The sequence below is a fragment of the Conger conger genome, chromosome 16 (genome assembly GCF_963514075.1).
Source record: "Conger conger chromosome 16, fConCon1.1, whole genome shotgun sequence".
In the NCBI taxonomy this organism is placed as follows: Eukaryota; Metazoa; Chordata; class Actinopteri; order Anguilliformes; family Congridae; genus Conger; species Conger conger.
In genome coordinates, this window is record NC_083775.1 from 29,825,578 (window position 1) to 29,841,748 (window position 16,171).

Consider the following 16,171-nt stretch of genomic DNA (forward strand, 5'->3'; position numbering starts at 1 on the left):
TGTCAGATGGAGCCAAAACTAAAATGGCTGATCATTTACAAAGGATATGTCCGCATTTTAAGTGCTTTTTGGTGATCCACTGACTCTTGCAGAGCTGTTATTCTCTCAAAGGAAAATAGACATGCGCAGTCCCAAGTTAAAAAGAGCATCACACTGGATAGCATTTGATTGATACATAGTTGTGGATGCCACAATCTGACAGCCCTCATTGTTCTCCTACTAGCTAGGTAAGGCTTGCCACAGATGACGTTCGTTTTTCTCCCAATTGCGCCGTCAATAATGATAACTGCAACACAGTTATCATTATTGGTAAAACGTTGCAGAACGAAAAAGTCTTTATACATTTTTATTTCATGTTCGCGTATTTCATGCAGTGGAAAGTGACAAAAATGGTACATTTCAATGTTGGAGAAAAGGTATGAATGACGACGAGCTACAGCTAGCATCACAGATGTGAAGCATTTGAACATAGAAAAACCACTGGTTTCATTTACTATCATTTTATGAGCGTGTGTATCTACTTCTGACTGAAGTTCCTCGGGACATTTTCAGTTTGAATTGAACTATATACTTAAATTACACACCTTATTTTATTAGTGTGAATACGGGTAAGTTTCAAGTTATACTAGTTACGAAAAGTCAGCATTTATCCTTCCAATTTATTATTTTTTCACAGAAAAATGCCTTACTCTTATAAAAGCTATACCAGTCGGAGGTTCTGGATTATAAAAAGCATATAATCATAGCATATAACTACCATATTAGCCAATCTGAATGCTACCGATGTTATACCAAGACAATGCTTACATTTGAATTCTTGAGCTTTAAAATATCGTTAGTCGCAGGGGTACAACCTTTATTTGGTTTGTTATAAATCCATAAGATATCATTTAAAGTACATAACGCGATTGAACGTAGAACAACTACAAAAGCTTATGAGGCCAGGGTAGGCCTACTAGGCTGTGCATCCTGGAAATTTCCTGAGTGTCCATGGCTGAAATTAACATACACCCACATGCATTAGCTCGTCAAGTACCATGGATTTCACGGTATCACCGCCCTCGCAGTGTTTAATGATACAACATAGTTGGCTAGCTACGTTAGCCACCCCACAAGGTAAATTCTACTACTAGTAGGTAATTAATCCTGAAAACCCCACTGTAAAGAAATCAAGTTTGACTGTTAGTAGCTAAATGTAACGTTATAAAAACCCGATACATTTGGAAACTGGATTACTGGCAAGTGGAAACGTCAACATTAACCTCCAGGTTTCTTTTGTAACGACCAACTTATTTCAAATGTACTTGAAATCGAAAATTATGTGAACCCAATACGGCAGTTAAAAACCAAATCAAACACTATTATAGCAACTAGCGAGCTAATTATTTAACAAAGAACTTCGACAATTTTTCTTCGTGGACCTACTTACTAATGTTAGCTCGCTGGCTGCTCTGGCGAGTGTGGTCCCTGAAACACGGTGGATTATGGGACATGTAGGCATTGCTTGGGTTAAATACGGATGTCATAGATTTTTTATGACATTTTTTACTTACATTTTCTTAACCTAATTGAAGGCTGCTTGTAAAGGGAACACACTCACACACACACACACACACACACACACACACACATACACACATATATATAAAAGCTGTTTGGTTAGTTGGCCTAATATTCAGCATCTAGTGTAGATAATGCATGTCAACATTTCACCTGTTCTAGTATTAGCCTTTGTTTTTCATTGTAAATTTGTAAAGGTGCCATGTTTGCCTTCGAGAGAATGACACATCTGTAAGACTACTTGGTTGTATTCTATTCAGATGCACAGATGAGCAAGCTCACTCGTCAGGCTCATACCGTCCCGAGAGATGTCGCTCCTGAGTCGATAAACTCAATTTCTGGAATACATTATACAAACGCATTCATAACCAAACATGGATGTATCTTACCTATCAAATGAACGTCACCCACATTCACTTTACACGGAACAGCTGCTTTTCATATAGAATCATGTTTATTTTCAACACGTGCAAGCTGGTGTTGTGTTTTTCAGCAACTGAAAAACATGCAGCCAGGATACATGCAGCCTTAGGTCACCTAAAATTGGAAACCAATGCTTCTCAAACAGGATTCTTGTGCTTTTTTTTTTCTTTTTTCATGAAGGTTGCTGAAAGCATGTGTTTTACATTTAAAGTAAGGGGGAGAAAAAAAAGCAAAATGCTTTCAGTAACTTTGACAAAACACAGCATGGGGGCCTCCTCTCCAGGTTTGGTTCATTGCCATTAGCTTCAGTAATCAGAATCCCACCGATTTTACCTGTTAGTCAATAAATGAGTCAATTATACTTTTTTCCACTCCACCTCTTTCTAAAGGAATCATTATATAATAGCACCAGACAGCACATTGCAGGGAAATGAAGACATTAGTTGATCCAACTGATTAAAAGTCCTTGATTGTGAACATGGGACATTTATTCTTCATTGCACACATATCTATTTCTGATATAATGCGGTAGGTATCATACCTCAGTAGTCGTTAGTGTCTAATTAAATAGGGTTAACAGCTCGTTACAATTCTGGGATTGCTAAAGTGTTTTGAACAACAAGCAGCATACACAAGGGCCCCTCGGAGTAGAGTTCGAGAACCCCAGATGGAAGGCACACTCATGTTAGGATTTGCCAAATAGTAGGTCTCCACACGATATATTTGTGTGTTTGAAGACAACATGGAACATCAAACTTGTATTGCGTCATTGCATTCATTCTGAAATGCAGAAAACACACACTCATGGAATATAACAGAACACGCATCCACACACAAATCTGTCTTTTTGTTTTGAATTTCTGTTCTAGGTGGGTATTGTTTTACTAGTTTCTTTTTTTTTTCTATAGGGTTGACATTTTAATCCTTACTTTCTATCCTATCAGAGTGGAAGCACAAATTTGATTTCTTTTTTTTGTCACTTATGAACAGAGATGGCAGATTTCTGGCAGGAAACGTTGTGTCTAAAAATTCCACCTTTTTATAGTCAGGCTGGTGTGGTTGCCATTAGTTTCCGATATGAGAAGTGAAAGTGTATAGATATGGCCTTGGTCCCAATGCGCTTCTCTTTTGGCTTGTTTCTGTCTCCAAATCATAAGAAGAAAGTACACAATACAGCCTTTAGGGTAGAAGTCCTGAGGAATGAGGGGAGGAAATGTCACTAGACTTACATCACGTCAAACACACTAATAATTAGGCACCCTGCAATAAGTTGGTAGGGAATGCACACAAACGCATGCATTAAAATACACAACCATCGGCATCTCTGAGCATCAATGAGATAGAGGTACACCAACTTTTTTGCAAATTTATATGGCCTAAACCTAATCCAACATTATACGAGTTAACACCCATTATTAATAAATAATAACGTGATTATAAAAAAAGGTGGTATACAATTCATTGTATGAAAATGGCAATGCTACATTATACAAATGTACAGTCTATTTGCAGTATACTGTTTATATCCTTAAAAATTTAACTGACAATTAAAATTTTTACATGACTTTACTTACTAATATATTACTTTTTTCAAGTGAATAAATAGTGTGGCTATGGTATGCTGAACCATCAAAAGAACCCCTATGGCAGAATAACCTTACCTGATCACCCAAAACACAATGGTCAAATGTCACATATGGATGGACAAAATGGAGTGGAAAATGGCCGTCTTCTCTGCTGCTGTTGCTGCAGCAAAAAAAGTCAGAATCCCAATTTTAGAGCTGGATGAATGTTTCTTTGTGAATAACATTTTAGCTTCTCCCCATTCTCAGAGTTGCTCAAAGTGTTTGAGAACAGCTGGCTCTTCGGGAGTTGGTGAGGTCTGACAGATCTTTTTGATGGGTTTCAACCCACCGCATAGTACCATTCGCACAGTGCATGTGCTGGAATGAAACACCAAAATTTTATGAAAGAGAGGCCGTACATTCATGCACATATGCGGTATGAACAAGGCCAAGTGGCTTCGTACACCTGGTGGTCTCAGCCATCCAGGCCTGAGTAGAGAGACCAAGAGGAAGGCGGCCATTTTAGGAAATCTGTGTGCTCTAATGCAGATAAAACCAAACACTCACATGCAATACCGAGAATGGGAGAGGGAACAGGTCAGAGTAGAAGGAAGGCCGGAATGATCAGTAGTCAGAGGCAGATTTTAGTTTCGATCCGCTTCTGGGAATGATATGCACAGATGGACTGGGCCTCTTTGAGGTTTAAACCAAAGTGAGTTTCAAAGTGAGACTGGGAGGTTTTGCAAAGAACAGAGAGTCGGTGGAGTTATTTCTTTTTTTAAAGTTTTACACAGGAACACCTTGAGAATTCAAATCAATGATGAAAGCACTTATTTCTTCCATACAAAAAATATATATAATATATACTGTATATAAAATCAAAAAACATAGAAAGGGACATGTTTCAAGTAACAGTTTGAAGGAAATGATTGTGCACTGGGCTGCACCATTGTAAACGATGAAAAAAGAACAAAACAAATTAAAAACAAATATTATGGTGTAATATATATATAACATATATGTACATAAGGTTAACTTAGCAAGGCTTTGTACAAATGTTACACAATGGTTTCACACGCAATCATACACTCCCTTTGTGGGTACACAGGCAAGCAGGCACAGGAATGCACACACACATGAACAGATCAACAGACAGGCAGTCATTGAGCTGCAGGCAGCATGGGGCGTGTGTGTGTATGTGTGTGTGTGTAGGGGGGGGCAGTGGTCAGTAGCATGGCAGTAATGGCTGCTGCACCTCTAGATCAAGGCTAAATAGGCTGGCTCCTGTGGTTAACTGGAGCGGAGGGAAGGATAAACAGCCTGTTTAAAAGCACCAGACCAGACTAAAGGCCAGACGTCCTCAATATACTCCCAGATAGACAGAAACAGACATTAAATAGGCTCTCCTGCAGTCTCTCTGCTAAGTGCCCCTGTTCTAACACTGTCTGTGTAATACTGTAAGCCTCAGGTCCCCACTTGTGTAAGGTCCCCACATGTGTGTTTGTGTGTGTGTTTGTGTGCGTGTGTGTGTGTGTGTGTGTGTGTGAGTGGATGTGTGTCAGACTGAGTGAACATCTGTCAAAAACCCTCAGCCTTCCTTGGCACCTCTTAAATGCGCGTCTCGTGACATCACCCCAACATAATACCGCGGTGACTGCGTTAAGCCACGGAAGATTCCGCAGGGAAACCTGGGAAGGCTTGTGTGGAGCTGCCGCCCCTCCTCTTCCTGTAACACACGAAGAAGAGGCGGGGCTTCTACATGTAACTGCAGTGGTCTACCTCGGTGTGGTGGTACAGCTTTGGCAACAGTGCAGCACCTCTGTCGGGCTAGCGGAGCTCACGTGAGCGTAAGAGGAATGTGAACAGCGTTGTACCTGCCCCTGACAGAGGTCCTCCCCCTGCCTCTGGCCACTCCCCCAGCGCCCACTGCCGTAACTATGCCAACACCAGCAGTCCCAGCTTACCGGCATGGCGAGAGCACTGGTACGAGAAGCTTGCTATGTTTCTTTTGTTTTGTTTGAGGGTCATGGCCAACAGACTGTCTGTGCGCAGTTAGCAGTTAGAAGTTAGCAGCGGCGGCCGTTATAGGTACTCGTGGAAGCGGGAGGGGGGCGTGGGCCGCACGGAGAGCGCGGTGTGCTCCGGCTGTCCTGACTGGCCGGGGATTCTGGGGGGGCGGGGCGGCACGGCGGGCTTGGATGAGACGGGCGCGGGGGGCTTGTCGGCGGAGGGGACCTGGCCGCCCTGTCCGCTCATGTCCACCACCACGGTGTGGCGGCGCCAGGCCCGCCTCTTCCGCCGCGTCTCCGGGGAGACGGCCGGCCGCAGCCCCACCCCTCGCAGGTCGTCGGCCGAGCCCATGAGCCGCGCCCGCACCTGATCGGCCAGGGAGCCCCACGCCGCCCCCGGGACACGCCCGCCGGGGGAGAAGGAGGCGGCCTCGGGACTGGGGGCCGGGCCCGGGCTAGGGGCTCTCCTGCGGGGCCCTTCCGGCTGGTCCTGGGGGCCGCTCGCCGGGGGCCCCTCCACCCCGTCGTCCCCGCCGGTGATGCCCAGCTCCAGGTCCAGGTCCAGCGACCGCACCTTGGCCTTGTCCCCCTTCACCTTCTTCCTGGCCAGCGTGTCGCCCTGGATCAGCCGGCGCGAGCAGAAGGAGGGCCGCAGGTACGGCCTGACCGAGGAGGACGAGGAGAAGGAGGAAGACGAGGGCGTGGTGCTCCGGGCCTCCTCCTCCCCCCTGTCCTCCGGGTCCGGCTCGGGAGCGGTCGCGGGCGCGGCCCCCGGAGGGGCCAGGCTCTGGCCGGGGGGCTTGCAGTGGCCGTAGAGGAAGCTTCGAGGGGGCAGGGCGGGCTTCTCGGGGACCGGGGGCGGCTTCTCGGGCCGCTCCTGGGTGAGGGAGCGCGAGGCGAAGCCGCTCTCGTTGTCCGTCTCGCTCACCAGCTCGCTGCACTCGTCGTCAGCCTCGTCGCCCCGGCTGCGGCCCAGCGTGGAGAGGGTGGAGTAGCCCGAGACCACGGACCGCTCGTCCTCCGTCCCCCTCCAGTCGCCAGCCCGCGCCCCCGCCTCCTCCACCTCCTCCGGGAGCAGAAACACCTCGTCTCTCCCCGGCTCCCCTTCCTCCTCCTCCTCTTCCTCGCGCTGCCTTCTGGGTAATATCACCTCCTCTACTGTCCTCTCAGCTTCTTCCTCTTCCTCGTCCTCCTCGTCCTCTTCCTCCGCCTCCTCCCCCTCCGCTCTGGGCGCCCCCGCTCCTCCCCCGGCCCCTTCCTCCCCCTCCTCCTGTTGGGCGGCCCTGTTGGGCTCCTGCTCAGAGTCCTCGTCCGTGCTGCTTCCCAGGACGCGATGGTCGGGCCTCTTCTTGCGCTTCCGGGTCACGGCCGACATGATGGACAGGAAGTCCTTGGCGGACAGGTCCCGCTTCGACCCCCAGGAGCCCTGGAGCACACACAGGGGAACACCCGATTCAGTACCGCGGCTCAACCACAAGCTCTGTCTGCCTGCCCCTAAGCATCCACCCGCTATGGCGGAAGTGGCAGCCATCTTAGGCCCCCGAATCCAGATCGTTCAGTACCACGGTTCAACCGATCTCCATTGGTTACACAGGCCCTGAGTCTGCACTGCGCTAAAAACAGAAATCTTTCTCTCGAGAAGTAAATATTAGCTTGTTCTAAGGTCCTGTTTGCTTGATGAATTAAAGTTTTTGCTGTCTCATCTCATTCGCAGTTGTTTTGTCTTATTCAGCAAATGTGTTTTATGATTCTAAATATAATATATAGAAGTCTAAATATAACACTAAAATACTTGTTGAGATGGACTGTTTTTTGTTTTAGCAGTGTGGAGCCAATTCAGTATTGTAAACAAACTCCATTAGCAAAGTTTAAAAGAATGTACAGTTGAACCTCGTGGTTATGAACTTCAGATATATGGGATGACTGGTCTACCAAACAAGATATGAAGTATGCCTAGCCAACATTAAATGGGGGTGAATGACTCTTTCCATTCATGAAAAAAACAAAAAAACATTAAATTTTTGGAAGTGTACTAGTGTACTCATTGATTATTCACAAATTAGAGTAGCCTACTTAAAAATAAAACTACACTAAGTAACGATTCCAATGCATAGGGAATTCACTGCATTCTTACTCATTGCAGTCATAGTGCGATGCCATACTTGCAGTTAAGAACACATTACAATCCCGAGTGACCTTGATTCCCGATGTGTTCATATCTCTCAGGTAACACAGTAACACAAAACACAGTTTCAAACCAAGTCTTTTAAAAAAAGGTCCCTTTTTAAGCAGACATCTCCCGAGACGCTAATTTGTTGTGCTAAACATAACAGGCCTGAGAGAACAACAATAATCAGCACTTTCCATGGCTGGAAATAGCATTGAACCTTACCTTGGACTTAGCCGAGTCACTATTGGTTGAATCTGAAATGGTGAGAGGAGAGGAAACGGGAGCGTGGTTAGAAGCACACAGGGGCTTGTGACGGAGTCATGGGGAAACGAAGAAGACGCTGCATTGGTGGGGAGCGCAGAGCCAGACTCATGCTAGTTTCAGAAACAAACTGACGTCGGCCATTTTGAAAGTGCCTGTGTTCTGAAGGATGTACTGTAACTAGGTATGCCACTGTAGTGACCACAATAGCTTATGTTTATGACAGTAAGGTCACTCTGCACACCCCACCTTGCCTTCACCCCCCCAGGAAGTGACTGTTCAAATGGGCCCCATGTTGACCTATACTAGCTGCTGTCATACTTAATCTACTGTCACTGTAACACATATAATGTGAAGCACCATGAGGCCCAGATGAAGAGCATCTCGGGAGGGGGAGTCCGAAGGAACACACTGATCGTGGCGCACACTGATGACACCACAGCGCACACTGATGACATCGTAGCAGTGAGGTAAGCAGTGAGAGCGAGGACAGAAACAGTAATGAGTGTGAGGGTGGTTGAAAGACCAGGTACATACACACCTAAGATCCATAACAACACCCCACTTTTACAGTGACCACAGAACACACACGCACGCACACACTCCCAACCACACACACAAATAAACACACATATATAGCTCTGTTTGTTTGACACTGCCAAGCACACAGAGGAAGGACACATAGACAGTTACAGTCTATGTCACTGCTTCTGTTTGTTTAGCGCAGGTCAAAGCAAAACGGATTTTTACTGTGTTAGCAACAGCGCGGCTTTTTACAAAAAAAACTCAATTAATCAGTTAATCAATTAATCCGATTTGATTAAAGCACATTGGACGCTTTCACAGACAAACCTCCCGCTTGGACACTGTGCAGTAATGTTTTTAGATTGGAAAGCTACAGCGTGATATACTGCAAATAATCAATAACGTATTCTTTCACCTCGTAAATAAAAAATCCTTTAAACTGGACTTTGACCATGAGAAGACCAGTCCAAAAAGGAATAATTATGACTTCTTACATTAATGTAAGAGAAATCAGACTCACAAAATGGACAGTTGCCTCCTGAACAATCAAAGTCTAATTTTCCTCACCTATTCAAAGTGGACAAAACATACGACTCAGAAACCTGGCACAGGCACAGTGCACTGCACTACTCGTACTGTACTAAATGTCAGACGAAAATCCAAAGAATCTTTCTTTCAAACATTCTTTAGCCCCCCAAACTCTCTTTTCTCCCCAATCTGGAGAGCACAATCGTGTATAGCAGCGCTAGTTGCTGTAGCCTGTCAATTCAGGAAAGCGCAGACAAGCACATACTCTCCTCCAAAGCACACAAAATGGCTGCCACTTCCTATCGCTCCATGGTTCATAATTCAAGCTCACACATACATGAGTTGGAGGAAGACACTTGTGTCCCATAGCAGATAAACTCCTCCTGTCCCTAGGTGGCGCAAGAGCCAACCGTTGTCGTGCAGGGCAGCTCTTGCTGACTGCGGTCACGGTCTGGATTCAATAACAGACCGGGGGGCCCGTCCATCCCTGCACTAGAACAGCGCCTTAACTGGATGACTTTTTCAGGTGTTGGCCGATACGGATTTGGTTTGTATATCATAAAATATTTACTATCATCAAATTAAGTAGGAAAAATGTCATGTTGCTGGTATTCAGCTACAAAAATTTTAAAAGATTTTATTTTGAATGCACAGTGTCAAAAGCATAATGCGAGGATGGGGAGAAGTGAATGGCATCACTTTGAACACACAGACACTCTCTTTTATACACACACACACACACACACACAAAGTATTCTGGTCCTACCGCAGTGGTTGTTCCACAGGTTCAGCTATGAGAGGGATGCAGAAATGTACAGAGACAGAGAGTAGGAAAGTGAGTATACGGGGAAAAGAAATCGAGGAAACAGGAAATCAATCTGAGAGCACAGGAGCAGTCTACGGGCGGATGTCAGGAAAAACACCATGCGTGTTTCGCTCCACACTGTTCTACGCTCGCGGTGGTTCTCACGTGCCGGTGACCCCGGGGCCCATCCCTTACCCGAAGCCTCCCCCAGAACGCCGGTCCGCCCGATGTTGGACAGCAGGTGGTCGATGTTGGGTACGGGCTGCAGGTCCGCCGTGTCCACTGGAGTCTGTGGGGCGGAGGGGAGGGGTGTTGAGATTCGGGGCGCCGTCACGCATGACTGGCGCATCTATGACTGCATAGGGGTCACCGGTGCCTCGTAAGGAAGACACGTGACAGGCTGGACAGACGTGTTAAACCAGGACAGAGTGGTGTCAAGCGGTCCCAAGGCAAAGTCTAGGGGTTATAATGTGATGATTCAGTTTCTCTGTTTATTTTTCAGATTATTTTAGTTTTATTACTGTTCAAATGTCCATCTTAACAAATGTTTAGTCTTGTAATGGGACTTTAAATTATTTAAATTATTATTGCTTCTGCTCAAGTAGAAGATATTAGCTTATTTTTCTGTTTGACAAGTAAAATGGTTTTAATCTTGAATTTTGTCAAACTGTCTCACCTCATTAGGAATCTTTCTGTCTTCTCTAACAAAAAATGTAAGAGAACTAAGTATAAATACAAGACTAAAACACTTGTTAAGATGAACTTTTTTGTTTTTTGCAGTGAGTGTATGAAGTCGCTGGCTTCAGCTGGTCCCATACCCACCACTGTAAAGCGAGAAAACGTCTGAAACTACAGAAACTTCTGCATCAAAATTATCTTCATGGGACAATAAAAATCATGCACTAAAACTGAAACAATACTAAAGTGGATTGTTTTCACACAACTGCACAGCCTGGAATGCTTTATTGCGCTTATACCATGGTTACCTGCAACGGAAACAACACTCAAACGCAATTAAACTGAATTGCTTCAGCGCTCCATTGTCTCGTAACCCCCAGGTTATGGGCTTTGTTCCCAGGTCGGAGCTCTACCATTGTACCTCTGAGTGTCACCGAATCACTTGAGAAGACACCCAGCTGTATAAATGGATTGTGTCGGTTACTCCGGGAAGAAGCTTCCGGAAAATTCTTAACTGTACATGTAACTTCATTCATCCAGGGTGGTGATAACGCCACGTACACTGGAAGTACTTCATCGTTTTATGTGCAGGAGATTAGGAAACTTGTTCTCAACCAAATTAAAACAAAGTGTTTAGCCAGGCTAGGATATATGCAATGCGACACCTGCGTTGTCACAAGAGCCGCCATTATCCAAATTTAGTTCATACCTTTTCATCCTTGTCCAGATCCTCGCTGAAGAACCAGTCATACTGGGGGGACAGGAACGGGGGAAGAGAGAGGAACAGAGAAGCGGCCGGTTAGTGGGTTGACTGGCACTTAATCAATAAATATTTGACAGGAACTCAAACAAATTTGAGCGGCAGTGCACCGCAGTGCCCTGATGTGGGGAAACAGCCATGGCTGCACTCGCTGGCCAAAGCAGGGTGGGGTTAGACCAGTTTTGGGTGGAGATAGCTGCCTGAGGTGAAACTGGGGGTAGGCCAGGGTTCAGGGGGGAGGGGGTTCGACTGGAGGTCGCGGGTGGGGGTGGAGCGGGTCGCGGGCAGAGACTCACGTGCTGGATGAGCGTCTCTACAATCTTGTAGCGGTCGGGCATGTGGGTCACCATGTCGGTCATGTTGTCCTCTGAGGTGCGCACCAGGGTGGGGCCGAACACCAGGGCCAGGTTCCGCGGCTCCATCTGCAGGCAGACACGGGCATTACACCACAAAACCCAGCCTGTAGCAATTCTAAATAAAAGCTATGATTTACAATATGTTTCTGCATATTCTAATCTATCACTGTAAAGCTGTGTGTCATCATCTATCCGGTTACACTTTACAATAAGGTTACATGAACTGGTGTGACCTAATGTAGTTGTTAACTAAGTAACTCCTGGAAAGGTTCAGCTGCTGAAATGTGTGTTTGCAAAGTTATGTGTAGTGTTTTTTGTGAAGTTGTGTGCTTCATGTGTTGGTAAAGTTTTGCGTGTTTGTGAAGTTGTAATATTTTTGCGTGTTTGTGTGTTATAATATGTGCATGTTTAACACAGACCTTATTCTTGTCCGCGTGATCAGCCACTGTTTTAAGGTGGCCCACCAGGAACTTCAGAGTGTGGTAGTAACAGTCTGGCAAGTCATGGATCTGATAGAGAGAGAGAGGATGAGTACAGGTGGAACCAGCTTGTCAGGAGCATTTGGGGGGTCTTGCTCAGGGACACTTTGACACACTTGGGATCGAACCGGCAACCCTCCGACTGCCAGACAACTGCTTTTACCTTCCGAGCCAATGTCACCCCATACATCCTCACAAGCTCACACACACACACACGCACAAGCACACTTTCCCTCCCTCCCTCCCTCTCTCTCGCTCTCTCTCTCGCTCTCTCTCTCTCCCTCCCTCTCTCTCTCTCTCTCTCTCTCTCCTCCACACACCAGTTTGTTCATGGTCTTCAGCCTGTCCTCTGTGTTCTCCATCCGGTTGGCGTCGATGAAGTCGTTGTACTTGTCTGCGGGAGAGCATGAGAATGAGATCACCACTGATTGGCCTGGGTGTTGGGTGAGCTGAACATTTAGCCAATCACACAGAACCCTCCCTGGTGTGTACAGCCCTGCACTGATAAGCCTGTCAGGTTTATCAGCGCATTCAAAGCCAAAGATGATTAAGCATTTCCTGACCATACCTGTGTGTGGTACATGAACAATGTAACAATGTGTGACTGGCAATGTAGTATAATAAGGAACTGTAATAAAGGTTGCAGAGTTGATTCTCAGGTAGGACACTGAATTGCACCATTGAACAAGGTACTCAACCTGAATTGCTTCAGTGCATATCTGGCTATATAAATGCATGCTTTGTAAAAATGCTAATGTTGCGTAAGTGGCTCTGGATGACAGTATTGGCTAAATGCTAATAATGTACGAGTGTGGGTATTGAACTTATGAGACGTGCTCATAGCACAGATGTGGGAAAATGCTATGAGTGTGTAGCCAATCACGAGCAGTGTCGGGAGTCGCACCATCAGTGAAGACGGGTTCCGGAAGTTTCCGGAAGAAGGACTTGAGCAGGCTGCTGACCACGTTGAGGTCCTGCCACTTCTGTGGAGGCACATTAAAGTCAGCGTCAGTGTGAGCAGGCCCACAGGAGGAGGTGAGGTCAGGCTCATTCATCATTGGTAACAGAAAAACGCAAACACACATATCACAGCTCTAAATATACAACATGCACAGCCACAGAGTATAGGTCAGAGCGGTTTAGGAGTATGAGGGTGGGGTCAGGGCTCGAGACAGGCGGAGGTGAGGCCAGGGCCTTGGAAGGTGGTGTCAGGGCAGGAGGGGGGCAGGGTCAGTGTCACAGGGTCCTCACCTCTTCTGCGGGGTTGATGTCGACACCCTTGTTGAGCTGCTCCTGCAGGCTGGACACCATGGCGTTGTTCCCCGGGACTCTGTAGATCCCAGTGTACTCCAAACCCATCTCCTCCACCAGCCCACAGCAGATCTCCACTATCAGAGGGATGAACTGGGGGACACAGGGTACAGTCAGCACACTACTCACACACACTACAAACACACATACACACACACATTTACAACAAACACACATACACATACACTACAAACAAACTTCACATACACACACTACAAACACACATATATGACAAATACACATACACACACTACAAACAAACACACTACAAACACACAACAAACACACACGCAACACAAACACACTACAAACAAACATACACACACTACAAACACACATATACGACAAACACACACACACTACAAACAAACACACATGCACACACACACACACACACACACACACACAAGAGGGTGAGTCCCCTTACCCTGTTATTGACAGCAGGCTGGCAGTCCTCCAGTCGCACCCCAAATGCTTTCGGCCCCGCCTTTTTGCTCTTCTTCATGATGTTGATCCCCCAGGGAGCTTTAGCGGGTCCGCCCTCGTCTGTAACGCACATCGAGACCGTCAAGACCCAATCCCACCACACAGCCCCCCCCCCCAGCAGCCTTTCCACTAATGCAAGTCTAAGGCTAAAGGCTAAGGCTAAAGTCCTGGCCCCCATACACAATGCTTAGGGGCTAGGGGGTTCCTATTAGGTTTATGTTGGAATTGCTCTGTTACTAGCCAAGACATTTATTTCCCAGAATCAGGTACAGTGTGCTTCTGCCGGAAATGAAAGTGTGAGTCTCAGTACAGTTGGGTATGGTACACTGGTGGAGAACCGGATTGAGATCAATTCAGAAAATTCACTAAATGAATGGAAATTCAGTGGAGTTGGTGCTAGTTAATTAGCGACGCAAACACTCACCCTTCCTGTCCGCTTTTGGAGAGCGTGGCACCCCCCCGGCATTCTCTGGCTTGGCCAGGTGGAAGGACGCCATCATTCGGTGGACCTTTGGGGAAGAGTCTGGCTTGCTACCTGTTGGACTGCAGGGGGCAACAGAGATATTGCTCACACAGATTCACACAAACCAAAGAAGAAGAGCAGCTACAAATGCATTAGCACCTACAAATCACACAAAAGGCAGCTAAAATAACATTAAGTATGTACATTTTTAAATTATTGGATTAAAGGCAAGCTTGCATATTTTTTGTCAGCTAGGCACTTTTACAGTAACTGTAGTGTTCCCCTCAAATTACTAGTGATATTCATCTTTACTAAGCATTGCCAACCTTCAGACCATGCCTGTGTTTAACACAGAAAATAAGCTCAAAATCCCCTGTAGCCGTAGCCTGAATACAACTTCATACAACCAGGACTTCTGGCGACTTTGTTCTTTGAACGGTTTGGCATGATGCTTGGCGCTCTTGTATATTACCTCTGTTTCCTGTAGTCATTGAGCTTCTTGTTAATGAGAGCCTGGCCAGATATTCCCAACTCCTGAAACAGACGAGGGAAAGGTTAAAGGTTAAAATGCAAACACAAAATACACTATTCTTACACAGCTGTCAACAAAACCTGCCTGGCCTATTAGTTCAACCGCTACTGTTGATATTGATTTAATTCAGCAAAACACCAAGAGGTCAGTGAACACCAGCACAATTCAGTCTTCATGGCAAACTGTTTGTTTTGGAACAGATTTACGAAAATTAAGTCTGTATCTAGCATTGGCTCATGTCAGATATCTTTAGCCAGCAGGTTTGAAGTGATGGAACATGGCAAATTAAATTTGTATATTAAAATATACTGATGAAATATACTAATGTGTCGGTTAAATAATTGGTCGCTTTTTCAGGCCAAAAAGTATGTACATAATATGAGGTGTTCAATGTATTAGATATGAAATCAATGAGAAGTCTCTGTGGTAAAAGCCCTAGTGTTTTGTCTCAGGGAACACAGTAGAGCGGGAGTGTGAAGAATATAACAGGTATTCGAGCCTGACAAGTCTCACACATACATCATTCCGAAAATTCAACCAATTTATTTGGAACTCTCACCGCTTCCCACACTGAAATTAATGAGCAGACCTCCTGTTTAACAATCCATTTTTAAACTCCAACGCTCCCTTGTGTTTCTTGCATGGTGTCAAACACTTTCACACTTACACTTCCTTGGGTTTATTGCACAATTTGTAGCTCTTTCCACACTAAAACTACCTTGTATTTAATAGTTTAACTCTTTCCACACTAAAACTACCTTGTGTTTAATAAAGTTTAACTCATTCCACACTAAAACTACCTTGTGTTTAACACATTGCTGAACTCTTTTCACAGTAGGATCAATCCTTTGTGACACTATTCTGTGTCGTTGTTGTTGTTGGGGCTGTCGTGACAAAGCTTCCATTGTTGGAACACTAGTTTTCTGAACATACAGTGAGGTCTGTAAGTATTTGGACAGTGACACAATTTTACAAAGGGCTGAAATTCCTACAAGATTCACTCCATATGGATGTAAATACCCTCAAATTAAAGCGCACACTACCAGCACTATCAGTGTGTGCATCCATATCAAGTGAACTCTGTAGGAATTTAAAATGTAGCTCTGTAGCCCTTTAAAATTGTGTGAGTGTCCAAATACTTACGGACCTCACTCTACGTTCAGACAACTAGTGTTCCAACAATGAAAGCCTGAGTCACAAGCCTCCTCTTCACACACCGTACAACAACAACGGCCCCGACAACAACAGAAACGTCAACAA

The 16,171-nt window shown here is 45.6% G+C and overlaps 1 protein-coding gene across 1 annotated transcript in view; it reads right to left on the minus strand.

The window, feature by feature from the left end:
* Nucleotides 1-4,550: 4,550 nt before the first annotated feature.
* LOC133114476 (rho GTPase-activating protein 23-like) overlaps nucleotides 4,551-16,171 on the minus strand; it is an 83,195-nt gene continuing 71,574 nt past the window's right edge. Inside the window, exons 13-24 of the mRNA XM_061223925.1 lie at nucleotides 14,852-14,913; nucleotides 14,341-14,459; nucleotides 13,858-13,976; nucleotides 13,371-13,523; nucleotides 13,024-13,102; nucleotides 12,440-12,513; nucleotides 12,060-12,149; nucleotides 11,581-11,706; nucleotides 11,234-11,275; nucleotides 10,042-10,135; nucleotides 7,950-7,981; nucleotides 4,551-6,983 (exon numbers count right to left, since the gene is read on the minus strand). Coding sequence (XP_061079909.1) covers nucleotides 5,631-6,983; nucleotides 7,950-7,981; nucleotides 10,042-10,135; nucleotides 11,234-11,275; nucleotides 11,581-11,706; nucleotides 12,060-12,149; nucleotides 12,440-12,513; nucleotides 13,024-13,102; nucleotides 13,371-13,523; nucleotides 13,858-13,976; nucleotides 14,341-14,459; nucleotides 14,852-14,913 — 2,343 coding nt within the window. The 3' untranslated portion in view covers nucleotides 4,551-5,630. The remainder of the gene's footprint in view (nucleotides 6,984-7,949; nucleotides 7,982-10,041; nucleotides 10,136-11,233; nucleotides 11,276-11,580; nucleotides 11,707-12,059; nucleotides 12,150-12,439; nucleotides 12,514-13,023; nucleotides 13,103-13,370; nucleotides 13,524-13,857; nucleotides 13,977-14,340; nucleotides 14,460-14,851; nucleotides 14,914-16,171) is intronic.